Source organism: Dipodomys merriami, unplaced genomic scaffold (assembly GCF_024711535.1).
Source record: "Dipodomys merriami isolate MVZ:Mamm:240054 unplaced genomic scaffold, mDipMer1.0.p SCAF_27, whole genome shotgun sequence".
NCBI lineage: Eukaryota > Metazoa > Chordata > Mammalia > Rodentia > Heteromyidae > Dipodomys > Dipodomys merriami.
In genome coordinates, this window is record NW_027204159.1 from 19,555,651 (window position 1) to 19,575,592 (window position 19,942).

At 35.7% G+C, this 19,942-nt stretch overlaps 1 protein-coding gene across 1 annotated transcript in view; it reads right to left on the reverse strand.

Moving 5' to 3' along the window:
- Nucleotides 1-19,942, reverse strand: part of Adamts19 (ADAM metallopeptidase with thrombospondin type 1 motif 19) — a 251,702-nt gene that overhangs the window by 158,543 nt on the left and 73,217 nt on the right. The window contains exon 7 of the mRNA XM_070036428.1: nt 11,942-11,985. Coding sequence (XP_069892529.1) covers nt 11,942-11,985 — 44 coding nt within the window. The remainder of the gene's footprint in view (nt 1-11,941; nt 11,986-19,942) is intronic.

Sequence of the window (19,942 nt, forward strand, 5' to 3'; positions counted from 1 at the left end):
ACCAGAATCAACTCCAAATGGATCAAAGACCTTGAACTCAAAGCAGACACTCTGAAAACATTACAGGATGGAATAGAAGAAACCCTAGGTCTCCTTGGCTCAGGCCGAAATTTTCTGAATAGAGACCCGGAAACACAACAAATCAAAGAAAGGTTGGACAAATGGGATTGCATAAATTTGCAGAGCTTGTGCAGGGCAAAAGACACAGCTAGCAAGATCAATAGAAAGCCCACCGATTGGGAGAAGATCTTTACTAGCCATACAACGGACAAGGGTCTCATATCTAAAATATACTTGGAACTCAAAAAATTAAACCCCCCAACAACAAATCCTCAAAGAAACAACTGCCCAATAAATAAATGGGTGAAAGACTTAAAGAGAAACTTCTCTGAAGAAGAAAGAAGGATGGCCAACAGACACATGAAGAAATGTTCAACATCCCTAGCCATAAAAGAAATGCAAATCAAAACAACATTGAGATATCACCTCACTCCAGTTAGAACAGCAAAAATCAAGAACTCTAACAACAACAGATGCTGGAGGGGATGTGGACAGAAAGGAACCTTACTTCATTGTTGGTGGGAATGTAAACTTGTTCAACCACTTTGGAAAGCAGTATGGAGGTTCCTCAAAAGACTTCACATAGAACTCCCCTATGACCCAGCAATCCCACTTTTGGGCATTTACCCAAATGTATACAAACAAGACCACACTAAAGCTACCAGCACAACTATGTTTATTGCAGCATTATTTACCATAGCTAAGATATGGAACCAACCCAGATGCCCCTCAGTAGATGAATGGATCAAGAAAATGTGGTATATATACACAATGGAATTCTATGCCTCCATCAGAAAGAATGACATTGCCCCATTTGTTAGGAAATGGAAAGGCTTGGAAAAAATTATATTAAGTGAAGTAAGCCAGGTCCAAAGAAACATAGGTCCCATGGTTTCCCTTATTTGTAATATATAGTATAGGTATGAGTCAAGCGGAAAAGGTCAGATAATGTGATGTCAGGAAAATGAACCCTTAGATGTGTTTTTTAATGTTTTTTTCTTTCATGCATGTGTTTCTAATGCATTTATAAGATTATCTCTTTGTTGCTTTGTATGTCCCTCCCCCACAGTATAACCCCTGCTTTCACTATATTTGATGTCAGTATAACTTGTGGAGGAGATGGGGAAAAACCAGTTGTTTAAGGATACAGGTGGACCTGTTGCAACAATGAGAAGTACAAGTTGTCATGTCCAAAACGAGCTTTACAACGTCGGTGCGGGGGGGGGGGGGGGGGAAGGGGTGGGAAGGAGAAGGATTGGGATGGGGGGGAGGGGAGAGGCTGGGAACGGATGTGAAGGGTAAACAAAGGAGGAGGCTGCAATGCTTGATAAGATATGTACGCATTATCCTGCCCATGTAATTGTAACTCCTCTGTACAGTATGTTCACAAATAAAATAAAATTAAATTAAAAAAATATGTTAAGAGAAGTAAATAAGACCCTGAGAGACCAAGGTTTACATATTTTTCTCTCATATGTGGAAGCTAGAGTTTGTTTATATAAGTAAATTGTTTGGGAGAAACACAGAGCAGTATCAGTGTGTGAACTGACATATGGCAGATAAGGAGAGCTCATAGAGTATAACTGTTTACAGAGGTTAAATTAAAAGTGAATGAAATAAACACCAGGAAAATAGGTAGTGGAAAGGGTGAGGTATAGTAATGGGAGGGGGTAGACAAATTATAAGTTCCCGGATATCACCCCTATGTCTTCTATGGCCAGGGACCACGGTGGAGAGGGGTAAGGATCCTTCCCACAGGTAGGTGCTTGTTCGAGCTACGTTGCATTGCTGAGGATACTCGGCAGATAGCTTTTGGCTCGGGTCACTTACCATGGAAAAGGTCAGAACTAAATTTCCTTACAACCAAATTTGGCCCCAAATTTAAAACTCCACTTATGTGAGTGCTCGAGAAGGTAGACCGCCACCCCCCTCAAAAGTATGTATGAGTTTAAGTTTAAACTCCTCCCCTGAGAGGCCCTCCCTTCTTTTGCAGCCTCCCCCATGAGGTGTCCCCTCTTTAGCAGCCTCCCTGAGAGGTACCCCCTCTCTAGCCTCCCATGCAAGCCCCCCTCCTCCTATGGGGCCTCTCTTGCAAGGCCCCCTCCCCTGCAGGACTCCTCCTCTGCCTTTGTAGTGGTGGTGGAAACTGAAGCTCCAGTTATGCCACAAGCAATGCACCCTCACTGTCAAAATCTTCAGCTCTCTCTAGCATTGGCCATGTAATGGGGGTGCTAGCTACTGGGAGCTCAGCTACTATTTCCTGCCAACACGATTTTGCACCAACTCAACTTGATTCTGGGACCTCTCCCACCCCCACCCCACCCTGCTATGACCAGTGATGACACTATATCATGTCATGTGTCTGCTCATGTCTTGTCTCCTGTTCAAAAGTTTCTTGTTGTTGGCAAAGTTTTCTGTTTTAAACTGACCACGTGGTTCCATCACAATTAGGCAAAGTAATTCCAAAAAACCTTAAAAGGTTGATTTTAACAACCTAAAGGGGCTCTACAATCTGTGTGCACAAACATGTCTGTCTACTTGTCTATATGTAAACGGTTATGGTTTCAATGTTACCAAGTACTCTGCTTACTAAAAATCTTTGTCAATGGAAGCTGCGGTTTAATCTAAATTGCTTAAAACTTTGTGACCTGACTATAGGCCAAAGAAACTAAGGCTAAAGTTTTAATTCTCCATTTTCTCCCCTGTGTGCAAATCAACTCCCTTTAAGATCAAGGGACCAGAGTGACTATGCCCAGGCAAAGTTGCCTAAACCAGTGGCACCAGCCTGCAAAAGCCAGTGTAAACCAGCTCTTTAACCAGTAGATGTAGAAATTTTTGCAGGTAACCAGCAACTGGGTGTTATAAAAACAAAAACAAAAACAAAAACAAAAAAAACCTCTGGCAAGTAATTGTTAGTCAATTGCTAACAAGTTATAGGTAACCTTTATCTCATTGATCTCTTTGTTGCTTTAATTGGAAATAAAATGGGCCATTGTAACAAAGACTCCTTTTACTACAATAAAGCCATACCAGGCATGAAGAATCCCTCTAAAACTCCATCTCCCAGCTAATCAGCACTGAGCCAGGCTGGAGCCATGGCTCAAGACTGATCTCTAAGTATCCAGCCAAAGGCTGAAAGTGACATTGTGACTCTGAAGTGGTAGAGCACTAGCCTCGAGCAGAAGTGCTCAGGGGCAGTGCCCAGGCCTTGAGTCCAAACCCAGTAAATACCAATTGAGACAAGCTATCCCAGCAAAGGATGTTGAAACACCCACCACGACAAATCAGTCCTGACAATGGAAAACCATGGCAAGGAGTAAGAGGAGATGACATCCTAAAACGAGTCAGTTCATGCTTACCCTTTCAAAATTAATTAGAGTTGGGAGATCAAGAGAAATAGTGCTTGCCCACCTAATGTCCATACTTTCTCACTGGACAGAAAGCTAACAGCCTTACCTTTGTCACCTGCTATTTGTGTTTATAATAGCTTCTGACTGGTACTCCCAACCAGTCCATTATGCTCTCCCCTACCCAGTTGCCCAAAAGACCCTAGACATCCCCTCTCTGCCTTCTTTGCCCCAAGTCCAGTTATTCCTCCTCCCCTGTAACAGGCTGCAATTGGGCTTATACTCCAGATGGAATGTTTCTGGCCCATGGCCAACATGTGTTCTCCTATGTCATTCAAGTTAACTGACTTTGTCAGTTTGTCAGCTTTTTGACCGATCTTTCCAAAAGTCTCTTTCAACAGGATAACATCCCTGCCCAGGATACCACCTGGGGACAAGTCAAGGCCATCCTGTTACTACAGGCAACTGGAGATATCACTTACACTGCACTGCCTTGCTCAGTGCAGATCCAGACCCTAAAGACCCCAGCTCCAGGGATTCCTTGATGCTCCTATGCCTGCAGGAAGTAGCCAAAAGAACCCATGACACCTATTGGCTCTGGTACCTTTAAATATCTCTGCTACCTCCTCCTTAGGTTACCTTGGATCTAAAGCAGGAAAAGTCTGCCTCCCTGTCCTCCAGGATGCCGGGAGTCAGGTACCACGCTATCTCCAATCCGAGAAAGAAAAGGCAATTTCACATTTTTGATAGCTCCTTCTGGGAATCAATTCTCCATGGCATATTCCTCTCATGGGGTACTAACAATAATTTTATGCCTTTTATTAATTGTCTTGCATGTTAGATAACTATTGCCATGGAAAAAGGAGGATCTTTACCAACCACTCTCAAGCAGCTGCTTCTTGGACAGTACCTGGCTGAGCAACGAAACAGGGACCCCCTGACTACTTCACCCTTTTACAGCAGGAAGCAGCTCCAAAAGAAACAACCTCCGCCCACAGCCCCCTGGCCTGGTAGCCCCTATTTTTATTAAACAGCAGAGTGGGGAATGTAAAAGCATTATGCCACCCTTTGATCCTCAGCTCCACCCAGACCTGACCTCTCCCTGCCCTGGAGTTCCCATCATACAGCAGGCCCCTCCCTCTCTCCATCCAGACCCACCTGAACTCCCATCTACCTCACTTCCTACCCCTAGGCCCTGCTGCTACCCATAGTGGAGGCTGCCATGTGCTCTTTCTCGGGGGGAAATATGGCTCCTCTATTAAACCTTGTAATCATCTTTCTCCTGTGCCTGCCTGCCTCTTCGTGGTCCCCTGGCAGGAAGTGGTGGATTCTTTCATTGATCGTTTAGTGTGTTGGGAGAGAAGGCTGAGAATGTTCAAAGTGGTGATATTGATCAAGATGCATTGCATTCATAAAGTACTTTGTTGATTGACAAACTCTTTGTACAACTACTTAAAAATAATAAAAATATAAGACAGAATATAATATAGATATTAAAGTGTTCTTTTTAGCCTAGCTATACTATACTAAGTCTCCTTTCAATAAAAGGCTGGGAATGTGTAGTAAATTCATTTCTATTTCAATGCTGGAGAAACTAATGTCTCTCATAGAGGTAGTGAGTTAAAGTTTCCCAACTTCAGTATCAAATAAACACTAGATTTTATTAGATAGGATAGATTTTGAACATATCTCCCAGTGCAGGTCCTTATGAGTTGGAATAGAGAAATATGTACAAATCAGTAAGCCAGGAATTGCTGTCATTAAAATTATTTGAAAAAAAGTATCAATACAGTAAAACATCAAAGTAGCTTAGATTATATATGTACACACACACACACACACACACACACACACACACATATATCTGGCATGCCAGCTTTATTCATAAGAAATCAAAACTGTAAGGTAAAGAAATTCTAAGCCATTACTATAAAGTAGATTGATCCTATGCTGTGAAAATCTTTTTCAGTCCAAAAATCAAATGACACAGGACAATGATAGTACACTTTATCTTCTCAACAAGCATGAAATTCCTAGAGGGATAAAAGGGTTCTACTGAAGAAAGTCTCACAAAATTAAAACTCAACTAAAGAATTGGCTCACTGTGTAAAAGAAGCCATAGATATAACAAAAATAAAAAAATTTTGTTAGAAATAACAGTTAACATGAAAGCCACACTTTTTGGACTATCGAAGTCCACATGTCATTTCCTAAAGTAAAAAAAGAAATCATTACTTTATGATATATCAGATAAAAATATGAGTTCAACAGTTATTTCTAGAAAAAGAGCTAAAATGATATCTGATCAATATTTTCATATAAATACACTAATGTAGAATATATGCAGTTAGGATGTACTTATAATATGTATATCATGTGATGTATGCAGTTAGGATGTACTTATAATGTGTACATCATGTGATACGCTAAAAATATAATCATAATACAAATAAATAATTACAATGTATAAACAAATGCACAAATAATATATACATAATATATAAATATTCTAATATTTAACTATGCAAATGTATATGTGACAAACTGAAATGTACTTGTTATATAAGCCCTGATTTACAAAGGCCCTCACTAAAGGAACCAGGAATTGCAATAGATGGAAAGTGATCAAAGTTCTATAAACTATCTTACAATGCAGCTGTAATAATCAATGTACATATGTGAAAATGGAACCACTGATTCATGGTGTGTGAGATTTACAAAATGATGAGAACTAATTTAGTAGGCAGTGTCTTAAATTAGATAAAACAAAATAAGACTCAAAGTATATTGCTATTGCTTGTATTCATGACAGAAACAAACATTGTCTTAATTTGAGAAAATTATTTAGTGCTGTAATCAGTAAAATACTGAACTGTAATTAATAATTAGCAAGGCAACAAAAGGGCAAATGAAAATAAGGAAAGTATTACTACAATATATTCAAAAACAAGGAGCAACTGAGTATGAAAATATCTAGTAAAATGCAAACAGCAAAACATACAAATATAATAGCAACTCAATTATGTCAATTTGGCTTAGAGAATCAGTTGTAGGAAATGGACTTTACAATTTCCTATATATATGTCTATAAAGAACATATATAAAAATATCAATAAACACCTGAAAAAGTTACTAAAAATAATGACAAATATTTGGTGTAATAGTATTTTGTAAAATATATTATAAAATTGATATTATGCATAAAAGAAAATATTTAATATAAAATGCATCTCACAATATGTATGTTGGATATTATAATTTATTCTAAATTAAGGAAAACATTGAAATAGATACTTTTTTTTGGGGGGGGGGGTCCGGTCGTGGGGCCTGAACTCTGGGCCTGGGTGCTGTACCTCAGCTCTTCAGCTCAAGGCTAGCACTCTACCACTTGAGCCACAGCACCACTTCCGGCTTTTTTCTTTTTGCTTATGTGGTGCTTATATGGAACCCAGAGCCTTGAGCATGCAAGGCAAGTGCTCTACCACTGAGCCACCTTCCCAGCCCTTGAAATAGATACTTTTAAACTAATGTTTTTGTCACTCATGGGGCTTGAAATCTGGGCCTGGGCATTGTCCCAAAGCTCTTCAGCTCAAGACTAGCACTCTACCACTTGAGCCATAGTGCCTCTTCTGGCTTTTTCTTCTATGTGGTGCTGAGAAATCGAACTCAGGACCTCATGAGTGCAAGGCTAGCACTCCACCACTGAGCCACTTTCCCAGCCCTAAACTAATATTTGTAATATGTCTTTTAATAACTAATCAAATATTTGAAATAAAATTTCTAAGAATTTAAATACGCCATAAAGTGTGACTTAATTCTCACAACTACACACCACACACACACACACACACACACACACACACACACACACACACACACACACATACACACACACACTTCATACCTGACAATTGGAAACTAAGTATCATTTCAAAACATGCTTCCCAATTTTTTAGTAGACAATGTAACTATACAACATCTGTTACATAGTAGAAACAATACTGTTATAGTTGTAATATCCTGATTACCATGCAATAAAATAGAAATGATGAAAAATAGCTGTCTTCTAATTTCTCAAATAATTACTTTATTTTCACAAAATAAAGCTAATAGCTTTATTTTCTGAACTTCAAAATTTGTTCAAGGGGGAGGTCACAATTTTACATGCCCAGTTAAGTGTCCAGTGCTTCTTGATCAAAGTACCCTTCCATCATTCTCACCAATCCTTTCTATTCCCTCCCTTTATCACAAACTTTCTTTATCTAATATATACATTCATTATTCTGCTGTAAATTATTTATTGTTCTAGGAAGAGAATGTAGAGTAGAAAATAAACCAATACCCATTATTTAACAAAGCTAGTGACATACAATGTCAGTAGTTAAGAGCAAATATTTCTGTTGAGAACATATATGGCTAGAAAAAATTGAAGGTAATGTTTTTTAGTGGTACTGAAGGTTGAACCCAGAGACCTGCCTGCATTAGCTGGGTAGGCACTGTACCACTAAATCAATCTGCTCTTATTTTGTGCTTTTGTTATTTTTTCTTCTTGTTTTCTTTTTTTATTGTTAATGTGATGGACAGAGGGGTTACAGTTACATAAGTAAGGTAATAAGTATATTTCTTGTCAAACTTGTTACCTCTTCCCTCATTTTTCTTCTACTTTCTCTACTCCTAACCCCATCCCCAAGTTGTACAGATTACTTCCAACATATTGTTTTGTGTATGTTGCTGTTGCACTGGTTTCCCCCTTGTCCTTTGTCTCACTATTGTGTTGTTCCCCTTCCCTCCCCTAATTCAAATAAATGTATATAAAATACCAGGGTACTAAAATCAAACACAATGACAGTGGGGGATATACCATGGGGAAAGAAGATACAAAAGAAACAAATCACATAGTACATTGAAAACAGCAACAGCAAAGAAAACATCTTGTGTCCATGTCTTGGAGTTCATTTTGCTTAGCATCATCTTATATAGTCATTTGTACATAGTTATTGAGCTAGTCTGCTCACCTGCTAAGATTATCCTAGATGTATACTAATTATTGCAAATAAGGGAAACCATGGGACCTATGTTCCTTTGGGTCTTGATTACTTCACTTAGTATAATTTTTTCCAAGCCTTTCCATTTCCTTACAAATGGGGCAGGGTCAATCTTTTGGATGGAAGCATAGAATTCCATTTGTGTGTGTGTGTGTGTGTGTGTGTGTGTGTGTGTGTGTGTGTGTGTGTGTGTGTGTGTGTGTAATTCACATTTTTTTGATCCATTCATCTCTTGAGGGGCATCTGGGTTGAGTCCATATCTTAGCTATGGTGAATGATGTTGTGATAAACATAGTTGTGCTGTGTCAGAGGCATCAACCTGGGTAAGCCCATCTGAGCTCCTGTGTGCCGTGAGGGTGCATTCAGGCATGCATTCCTCTGGGGGAGAAAGGGACACCTGTTCCTCCATGCGGGGCAAAGGTTCTGAGTCCAGTGCCAGACTCAGGTGATGGTTTGTGGAAAGTGCCATTTGTGCTTCTCCTAGTTAACCCTGTAGAACAATGCCTCGAGATCCCCTTTGTGTACTCACCTGTGCTTTACCTACTTTTACAACTGAAACTGCTCCACATTTGTTGGCAAGGATTAGTTTTTCCTGCTTACTGACTTAAAGTTAAACTCTAATTGTCTGTGCTCCCGTAAAACTGTTTAAGATTAACTCTCTGCCCCCTGACAAAACATTTACTTCTCCTGCTTGTGTGCTGTATATAAGCATGTGATGTTTCAATAAACTTTGTCTATACCTGCATGATGTAGTCCCTTCCTGCCTAAGCCAGACATTGCATTCCCAGATCCCACTATGGAAATAGCCACAGTGCTGGTAGCTTTAGTGTAGCCTTGTTTGTGATCATTTGGGTAAATGCCCAGAAGTGGGAATGCTAGGTCATAGGGGAACTTTATACTGCTTTCCAGAGTGGTTGAACAAGTTTATATTCCCACAGACAGTGCAGTAGGGTTCTCTTTTGTCCACATCCCCTCTAGCATCTGTTGTTATTAGATTTCTTGATTATAGCCATTCTAACTGGGGTGATCCTTACATATCACCCTGCACCAGAATCAATTCCAAATGTTTAAAAGACCTCGAAGTAAAAGCAGGAAGGAATAGTGAAACTCTAGGGCTCCTTGGCACAGGTCAAAAGTTTCTCAATAGAGAACCAGAAACACAACAAATCAAAGAATGGTTGGACAAATGGGACTGCAGAGCTTCTATATAGGAAAGGACATAGCTGGCAAGATCAATAGGAAGTCCCTGGATTGGGAGAAGATCTTCAAAAGCCATACAACAGACAAGCACCTCATATCTAAAATATTCTTAGAGCTCAAAAAATTAGATCCCCCCAAAACAAATCCTTAAAGAAGCAACCGCCCCATTAATAAGTGGGCTAGACTTGAAGGAGAGACTTCTCTGAAAAGGAAATAAAAATGGTCAATAGACATATAAAGAAATGCTCAACATCTCAGATAGATAGATAGATAGATAGATAGATAGATAGATAGATAGATAGATAGATAGATAGATAGATAGATAGATAGATAGATAGATAGATAGATAGATAGATAGATAGATAGATAGATTCTTTCACTGAGCTTCTTTTGCAAGGCTAACACTCTGCCACTTTGAGACACAAAGGCACTGATGGTCTTTTCTGAGTAGTTCACTGGAAATAAGAATCTCATGGACTTTTCTGTCGAGGCTGGCATTGAACCACAACCCTCAGATCTCAGTCTCCTGAATAGCTAGAGTTATAGGTGTAAGACAGCAGTTTTCAGCTTGAAAATGATATTTTTAAAAGCATCAGTTCTGTATGCCAACAATGAGAAGACTGAGTATGAAATCAGAAAAGCAACTGCACTTGTAATAGTCTCAAAGTAGACAATGTAACTAAACAACACTTGTCACATAGTAAAACAATAATACTATAGATGTAATATCCTGATTCAATATAGAATCAATTTAGGCAAGGAAATGAAGGGCATCTACAACACAACTAAAACCTTTTGAAGAAGAAAGAAATTGAAAAAGATATAGGAAGGGGAAAGGGCTCCCATGTTCCTGGATTGGCAGAATTAATAATAAAAAAGTGTCAGTATTGCCCAAAGAAATCTACAATTCAATTCAGTACCCATCAAACACCAATGACATTCTTTACTGTGATTGAGAAAACAATCCAAAAATTCATATGAAACCACAAAAGGCCCTGAATCACAAAAGCAATACTGAGGGAAAAAAGTATAATAATTCAAAGTATAACAAGTAATAATTCAAAGTATAATAAGACAATTCTATTACAGAGCTACAGTAATTAACTAGCTTGGCACTAGGACAAAAACAGGTCCAGTAAGAGAATAAAAGACCCAGAAATAATGTTTGATAAGTGATATTAGGAAAACTAGGTATTCACATCCAGAAAATTCAAACTGTAGCTCTATCTTTTACCCTGAACTAATATAAATCCAAAATTAATCAAATACCTCAATGTAAGTACTGAAACCATTAAAGTACTATAGGAAAAAGTAAAAGAAGCACTGAAATGTCTCAGTACAAGCAAGAACACTGAGTAAGGTACCAGGGGCTTGGTAAATTAGAGAACAGACAAAAGGGATTACATGAAACAGAAGTTTCTGCTTAGCATATAACACAGTTAAGCTAAAAAGTGAGCTTACAGAATGAGAAATCTTTGCCAGCTCTATGTCAGATAATGGTCTAATATCCAGAATATACAAAAATCTTAGGAAACTAAACCCTTAAAGAATTGATAATCCAATTAATAATAGGGCAAGTGAGCTAAACAGAGACTGCTCAGAAGAAGAAATACAAATGGCCAATAAATCCATGAAGAAATTTTTCAACATCTCTGGCCATAAAATAAAATGCAAACCAAAACAACACTCAAGCTATAGCTCTATTTTGGCTTTTTGCTGGTTAACTGGAGATAAGAATCTCAAGGGCTTTCTTGCCCAAGCTGAGATCTAAGCCTCCAGAATGGATAAAATTAAAGGTGTGTGCCACTTTCAAGCCCTCCTTACAGTAATATAGCAGCAGTTGATGCCTCTTTCTCTTGTGCTAGGGAGGCACAGAAATATGTGCCAGAATGTTCTCAAAACCACTAAACAGGATGATTTAAGATATAGAATGCATGATCCAGATGGATAGAATGCATTGTATATATGGTATGTGAAGAATATTGTGAAAATCAATATCCAGAATGGGAAAAACTTACAACTGCTGGCTTTGGCTTAGAAAACACTGCAGAGAGAGCAGAGGGGCTATGTATCAAATTTATAGAGATGGCCCTAAACATACAATTCAAAATTGACCATTCAGGAAAAGAAAAATAGATTCAGTGCCAAAATGATGAGTTTAGCGACCTGGGTGAGGAACTAGCCCATCGATCAATGAAAGGTAGATCATCTTGTGCCAATATTAGAGAATAAAAGCCCATATTTTCAGTCTCCAGAGCTTGCAAAGCAAAAAAGGTTTAACAAACTTACCAACAGTATCACATGGTTCATCTTTGTGTACACAGAAATCTTTCCTAGAAAGAGTAGAAAATAAATATAAAATTTCCACAACCAATATGCATTATGTAAGACATTTTAATTGTTATATAATTAATTCAATTATATGTTGTAGCTACAAAATTTAATGAAAATCAGAATATGAATAACTACTTTTTAATGCTCAGCAGATTGGAGAGAAATTAAAATATAGTAAATTCACAACTGTTTTAATCTTGATATTATTAATCTATTTTATATACAATATTCCAAAAATAAAACATCATCTGAATTTTTGCCAGAGCCCATGACTTTGTTACAAAAATAACTATTATCTGTTATTGGATATGGCTTTCCATTTGAAAATATTTATTAGCTCTTTATTTCTTAAAACTCAAAAATAGTGTCCAGATTGAAATTTTAAGTGTAAGAGAAACAATTTAAAGCAATATAACATTTTATATATGACTTGCAAAAATATGATGAAGACTGATCATTTTAATTAGGATTTTATATAAATAGGCCCTAGCTATAAAAAAATATCTATAATTTTTTTTCCTTTATTGTGCTATTGTTTCTAGAATCTAGCTATAAACATCACTAATTTTGTCCTTTATTTTGCTACTATCTCTTGGAGACCTTTTTTTCAAGAATTGTTCATGCTATTACCAGTTTTTAGGATTTCATAGACCACAATTTATTAAAATTTACCATGTAAGGTTTTTAGATTTGGAGCCACTCTATATGAAATCAAAGCTTTTATCTGCCTTCTACCACTGATGTGATAGCAGGAACTAACTCACTTACTCTTCTCAAATATTCCTCTATCATCTCATCTAAAAACCAGACTCAAGTCAGCACCAGTGACTGATGCCTGTAATTCTAGCACTTAAAAGGCTGAGATTTGAGGACCATGGTTGGAAGCCACCCTGGGCAGAAAAATCCATTAAAATCTTAACTCCAATTAACCAGAAAAAAGCTGGAAATGGGCCTGTGCTGCAACTAGAAGAGCTCTGGCCTTGAGTAAAAAAGCTAAGGGGCAGTGTCCACAGCCTGAATTCACATACCAGTACTGGCACAAGAAGAAAGGCTTGATCCTACTATGAAGGTTTATTCTATAGATTGATTAATCAGCTGTCAAATATTTAGAACACGGTCACTATGTGACTGAATGCATTTTCTTATATAACTAAGTCAAAGAATTTCAGTCACAAAATAACTAGTTCTCAAAATTTGATATTTTATTTTAGAAACACTGTGATAATAATTTTTCCTAAGTCAGACACAGTTTGACTCTTACATATTAGATCATAGCTTGAATCTTGCATATTCAGTCATCTAAATATCTTATATTTTCCCCAAAATACTCATAAACACACCATACTACTTTATATAATAAGTAGAACCACTACCATTTAGAAAATATGAATGAGTTTAGATTTGATGTAAGTTCCATTCTGGAGATGATAGACAGCAATTAAGCAAATAATGTCTATGTTTCTCTGTCTTTAACTATAAAATAGAATTGGTCTAAAATATTCCTGTAAGAAGCACATGATATAAGTTTTTCAAAAACTTTCTAGGAACTTTAAACATGTTGGTGATAATATTTCTTTAGGTGATATGGATTTTTTTTTTTTTTTGGTAGGTCATGGGGGCTGAACTCTGGGCCTGGGCACTGTCCCTTAGCTCTTCAGCTCACCTACCACTTGAGCCACAGAACCACTTTTTTCTGCTTATGTGGTGCTGAGGAATTGAACCAAGGGCCTCATGGATGATAGGCAAGCACTCTACCAGTGAGCAACTTCCCAGCCCAATTTCGAAATTTATTAACTTCTTTTACTACTTGACATTAGGTTGTTTTTATTGCTACTGCTATTATTCTTAGAACATAACATAAACAAGTACCCACTGACCATGTAGGTTCTACACAATTTTCTGTTTTTAAATATTGTATTGTTATTATAGTAGTGATGGTGGTTCTGCACAATTATAGTGGTATTATAATGGTTATAAACAATAGTGTAATTGGTTTGGGGTATATGAATAAGAAAGAAAACCCTCTTTAAAAAAAAAATCTTCTCGCTGGGCGCTGGTGGCTCATGCCTGTAATCCTAGATACTCAGGAGGCTGAGATCTGAGGATCGCGGTTCAAAGCCAGCCCGGGCAGGAGAGACTGTGAGACTCCTATCTCCAATAAACCACCAGAAAACCGGAAGTGGCGCTGTAGCTCAAGTGGTAGAGCGCTCGCCTTGAGCTGAAGAGCTGAGGGAAGGCCCAGAGTTCAAGCCCCACGACCGACCAAAAAAAAAAAAAACCTTCTCTCAATTATCAGGTCAAAATGTTTTTCTTAAATGAAAAAATGACTAAAATTCCAATGCAATCTTTAGCCAATTCACTAACAATTAAATTTGTATTAACCATTACAATTTACATCTTTTTTGACCCATCAACACACTTGTCAGTTGTTAACTATATAGAATCTTATATACTTCTTTGAATGCATGTGTTTTTGGAATGGTATGTAATACATGCTCATGAGGTATCCCTAGTCAATGTTCTGATTATTTAACTGAATAGAAATTTGGGGTTGATTTTTACATCTTTTAGTGGGGAACAATTGTTAAAAATTCCCTTAGGGCTGGATGTAAATGTAACTCGACAGTATAGACCTTTTCTAGCTCTTGTGATTATAAATTTTTAGATTCTACTAATTTTTGTTTTATTTAAAAGCTAAATATTTAAATTCTAAGTTTGTATTTTATTTTCAATAACTTTTTATTATGTAAAAATATTTATTTTTGTGTATTTTATTAGAGATATGGTTTGATATTGATGTTCATAATAAATTAGTTTTTGTTTGATGTATCTTTTTATTTTACTTCAGGTTTGAGCTCAGAGCTTCTCTCACTCAGCTTTCTTGCTCACAGTTTATTCCATATAAGTCACTCAAACAATATTCTATCTCTTGAGCCGCTCATCTAGCCTGGCTTATTGCTATTTAATTAGCAATGGAAACTTGAAAACCATTCTTCCTAGGCCAGCTTCAAACTCTGATTCTATGGATTTCAGCCTCCTGAGTACCTAGAATTATAGGTGTAAGCCACCAGCAGCTATTTATTCTATTTATTCCCATCTAGCTATACTTTCCTATCTTGTTTGTGTTTCAAAGTAATATTAAAGTGTGCTTAATGTTGATTCAGTTTTCATTTTCAAGAAGAGTCTATTACTTTCTTATTGATACTGTGAAAAATCACATAGCTTAGTGACTTAAGTTTATTACATTAGAGTATAGAGATCAGAAGTTGAGATTTCATAAAAATAATTTTACATTACTGTGTTCCTTGAAGAAGCTCTAAGTGAAATTGTCTTTTCTTTCCTATTCTACTCATTAGTGGTTTTTCAGATTCCTTGATACAAAATTCCTTTCCATATAAAGGCTACCCCTTGCATCACTTAACTATCACATCCACAATCACATCTCCTCTGAACCCTCTGCCACTTTCTGTCTGTACTGCCTCAATTGATTTGGTCACAGAGATAATCCTAGATAATCAACATCTCAATACAGTCACGTTGTCAGCTATAAAAGATAACATATTCACAGGCTCTGAGAATTAGACCATTAATATGGGTGAGTGCATTATTCTGCCTACCACATAAATTTTATATCTAAAATAAAAAAATGTGTGTAGTCTTTACTGCCAGGCCAAAACACAAAATATTTTAAAAATTCTTCCTCACTCTTTTATGCTTAGAAATTAGATATCTGGACCCATCTTGTCACTAAGATCTCAAATTATATGGGATTTTAAAATCATCAATGCTGCTTTCCTTAGTTCTATTTTCCATTTCAAACTTTTTTCTTTAATATATCATTCAGTAAAAACCTGTAAACTAAGTTGTCACAGTGTTTATTTCTTTCCTTTTTTACTATTTGGAAATTATTCATAATACTACCTGAACATAGAATTTTAGATTGAATTTATTGAGTCCTAACACTTAGACACCATTTCATTTAATGCTAATATTCATAAACATTGATTAGAAATCTATGATTGCGTGTTTTGCGCTTCTTGGATTCATTTCACCCATTTCTGGTTAATTTCAATATCTCTTTTTGTCTTCGTAGTTATTTAGTTCCAATTAGATGTTTCTAAGTTGTGATACTATGGTAATTTGTCCTCTGTGGAGCATGGATTTTTTTTCAATTGAAAGTCTATGGACATATTAAAATCCTTACCATTATCTCTGAAATTCTGTTTTTCCACAGAAGTACTTTAGAAGTCTCTTTCTGATGTCTGCAACATTCAATTTCCTTTTGCATTTCCAACTTTTAACAACTCAGTCTTCTACAAGAATTATTCAGACCCACCACTCATTCAACTAGTGCTTTCTTCAGCTGCATCAAATCTCTTCAGCTAAGAAGCTGAGTTTTTTTAAGAATAAATATTGTATTTCTTTTCTAGAATTTTTTCTCAGTTTTCAAACCAAGTATTGTCCAAGAACATTTTGTTCCCATTTGTGAATGATTTCTTTATGTAATGATGCTTTTTTATAATCCCATCAGTAATTTTTAATATGTTTTTCATTATATTCAGGTTTTTACAATGGGTGATGTTCTTATTGTGAATGTTGATATTCTATTATGAGCTCATTTAATGCTACTACATTTATAGATTCCTTGCATCGTATAAAGCAAGAAAGAGTCTCTGTAGAACAGTTTTGAAAATACTTTGAATTTAGAACTTTGAATTTGAAATTAGACTCATGAAACTCAATTCTGGAGTCATCTTTATCCTAACCTTCAGTATGGAAGAAACAGAGTGATTGTTGACACTCTGGGCTGGCCAGCAGAGATTTGACCACATATGTTTATGAAGAGTCTGAATTTCTAAGAGTTATAATTATTTATAATCATATAATCATATCTGTTCCACTTATTACTTAGAATAGCCTCAGTGTCTTTCCTTTACATGACACTGCATTCCTTATTTCAAACTGCTCTCACACAGTCATTACCTGGCTATATAAGCAGCTTATAGATGGGCATACAAACATATTCATGTATTTTCCTACAATCTACAGTTGTGTAGAATTACAAGAGTTTATGATTATCCAGTAAGATTATCAGAATTAAAATAAATGAACTAAATTTGTGACTTGATATTTAGAAGTTATGATAAGTGAAAGGATAACTTTGTTTATTGCTAACATTAGATATTAATATACATATAAACTAGCCAAGTATGTGTTACTATATTTTATAACATGCATTTTGCCAAAGTCCTTAAGTACATAACTGTCCCATAATATGTTCACATTGATCTCAACTTTCAATGTTTTTCAAACATATTTTTCTACACTTAAGGATTATGTTAATTATAATTTATAAAAATTAATGAATAACAGTATTTTATTTTTCTTTTAAAAGACTAAAGAAACAGAGGAGTAAAATAAATATTTAATATCAATAATTTATTATGAAAATCTTTCACCTTTTCACCTGACATATGACACCATTAAACAGAATTTATTTTGAATAAGAATGAAGAGAAAGACCAAATTGGAGTGGAGAAGCTAAAGTGTACTTTAAAATAAAATCCTTCCAATGCAAAGCACTGGTCTTAAAATATTAATTTAATTGTTTTAAGTTACTGTTAATTTTTAGGAATGCATTGATAATTCTAGCATTCAGACAAACTAATTCAGCTGTAGCACCTTATTGCACAAATTTGTTCCATAAATAATCATTGGAATATTTATTAACCTCAGAGTCTCTCGCATTAAACCATTCTCTAGTTTTTGTTTAGAATCCAAATAATTCAGGTACTCAGGCTCTCTTAAAATTCTTCTTCTCTTTATTGTAATTTTATTCAATTGTTTTGATTATCTTTTTCCTACCTCTGTTACTTTTGTAATGTAAATCCAAAATACTTTACCTCCATAGAGTTTCTACTAACTGTAAGAGCTCTCCCAGTATGCCACCCCAAACTACAGGAGACACAATGCAGTAGTGCCATTTGCTGTCTACTGGTCACTCTGGGCTTCAGAAAAATAAAACAATCCAATATTTTTACTTTGATAAATCTATAAAATTAATAATAATTCTTTTATTTTTGTTATTTTAACTAATAATCCATTCTGGGTAATTGAACGTTGTTCACTACTACAAAACACATTGATTGTTATCTCCTTTATTTTATAATTATGCCTGTTTATGTCTTTCAAATCTGTTGTTCTATTTAAGCAAGTATCACAGTTCATTTTTCTTTTGTTACTTGTTACACATAAATAGCACAGAAAACAAATATAAAGTTCACAATCAGTTTGTCCATCAGCACTGAGATTATATAATGCATTAAATGTAATCAAAGATGATTTTTATGAAAACATTCCAAAATTAGACCATGACAGATGAATGGGAGAAGATACAATAAAATATTATTCCATCAACATAGCAACTCTTGTTTCCCTACCCTGATCTTCCCCATTGGAAAACAAATAGTTAACATTCATTTCAATAGATAAAATACAGAACTAGAAACCTGATGATTTTGGGCCAACAAGACTGCTCTCAACCAGAACATTTACTTCCCAGACTATAAATAAGATTTTATTTTCTCCAACTTGAGTGACTCTTTGCCAGTCCTAAATATGCTCATTCACAGAATGTATCCATCGGAAAACACCTTTGAACACTGTGTGTTTTCTGGTTAGACTGTTCCATACATAGGCTTCTGATCACAGAATCTGACTCCACACTAAGGAAGCCCACTTTTTTTTAGAGGATATAAACTGAACAACATAGTAAAAGCATGTGATTTATCCAGTTAATGAAGTTCCTTGAGTTTCCCTTTTCCCTCTCATTTCTGATGTCTGGTTTTTCAGTTCTTTCTTTGATTTTGAAATAGAACCTTTCTCAACTATGATAATAAGCCCATAATTTATCCCCTTTTGGGCTCAAGTTAGGTGAAGTTCATCTCTGTAGTTCAAAACAAACTACAAATGATACAGAACAGTGCATTTTTCTTGTGACATTTTATAGAGAATTTCAATAGATGATGTGGTATAGTAAAAATTTTATGGCATATTTATGTTGAGTAAATGACAAACATAGTTATCACTTTTCTGCATTCACAGATATAAAAACTGTTTTTCACAGAGACACTTTCTAGATGTACATAGGCTGGTTTGTCACATAATCTACAAGTACATTATATATATAACAATGTAAATGTTTCCTTCAATTTCTGTGTGGTATACAACCAATACAATTCATTATGATAGGATGATTTTAGTGTTTCTTGTTTGCCAAGCAGCGGATGGAAGGAAAACCACACAGTTAAGAGTTCTCCTCTGAAGGCACAATCACCTTTATAATGAAATACGGTCCTTATGATGAGTTAGAAGGGAGTTTAGAGAACAGTGTTAAATAATGACACATCTATTTTTCAACTGTCTTTGCAACAAACAAATGGAGAAAGAAATCATAATGATGATGATAATGAATAGTATGGTAATGCAGCAAACCAAAGAACCACATAAAATCAAATCTTCATCTCAGAGCCAAGAATCACTTAGTATAAAGTATATTCAGATGTAGGGGGAAAGGGATTTTATGTGCTTTTCTAAATATGTAATACATTGTGTCATGATACAGCAGGCTGCAACTTGATTATTTGATTTACATAATATGAACCAAGGGAATTAATTCAGCTGTAACTAAACATGATAAAACTATGACAAATATACTGCTTATTATCAAGGGTTTCTATTATCAAGCCAATTTCTATCACTTGAGTACAAACAAAAATGAATAAAGCATATTATTTTAAAACTTACAAGATCTTTTATGCAAAAGTAGTATATCTCACAAAAATTGAAGTATAAATTGCCAGCACCATTAGACTTCAGATGAGACTATAATTATTAGTCTTCAGTGATCAGTTTCTTTCTAGAAGGCCAAAATAATGCATTCTGAATGTGAAAATA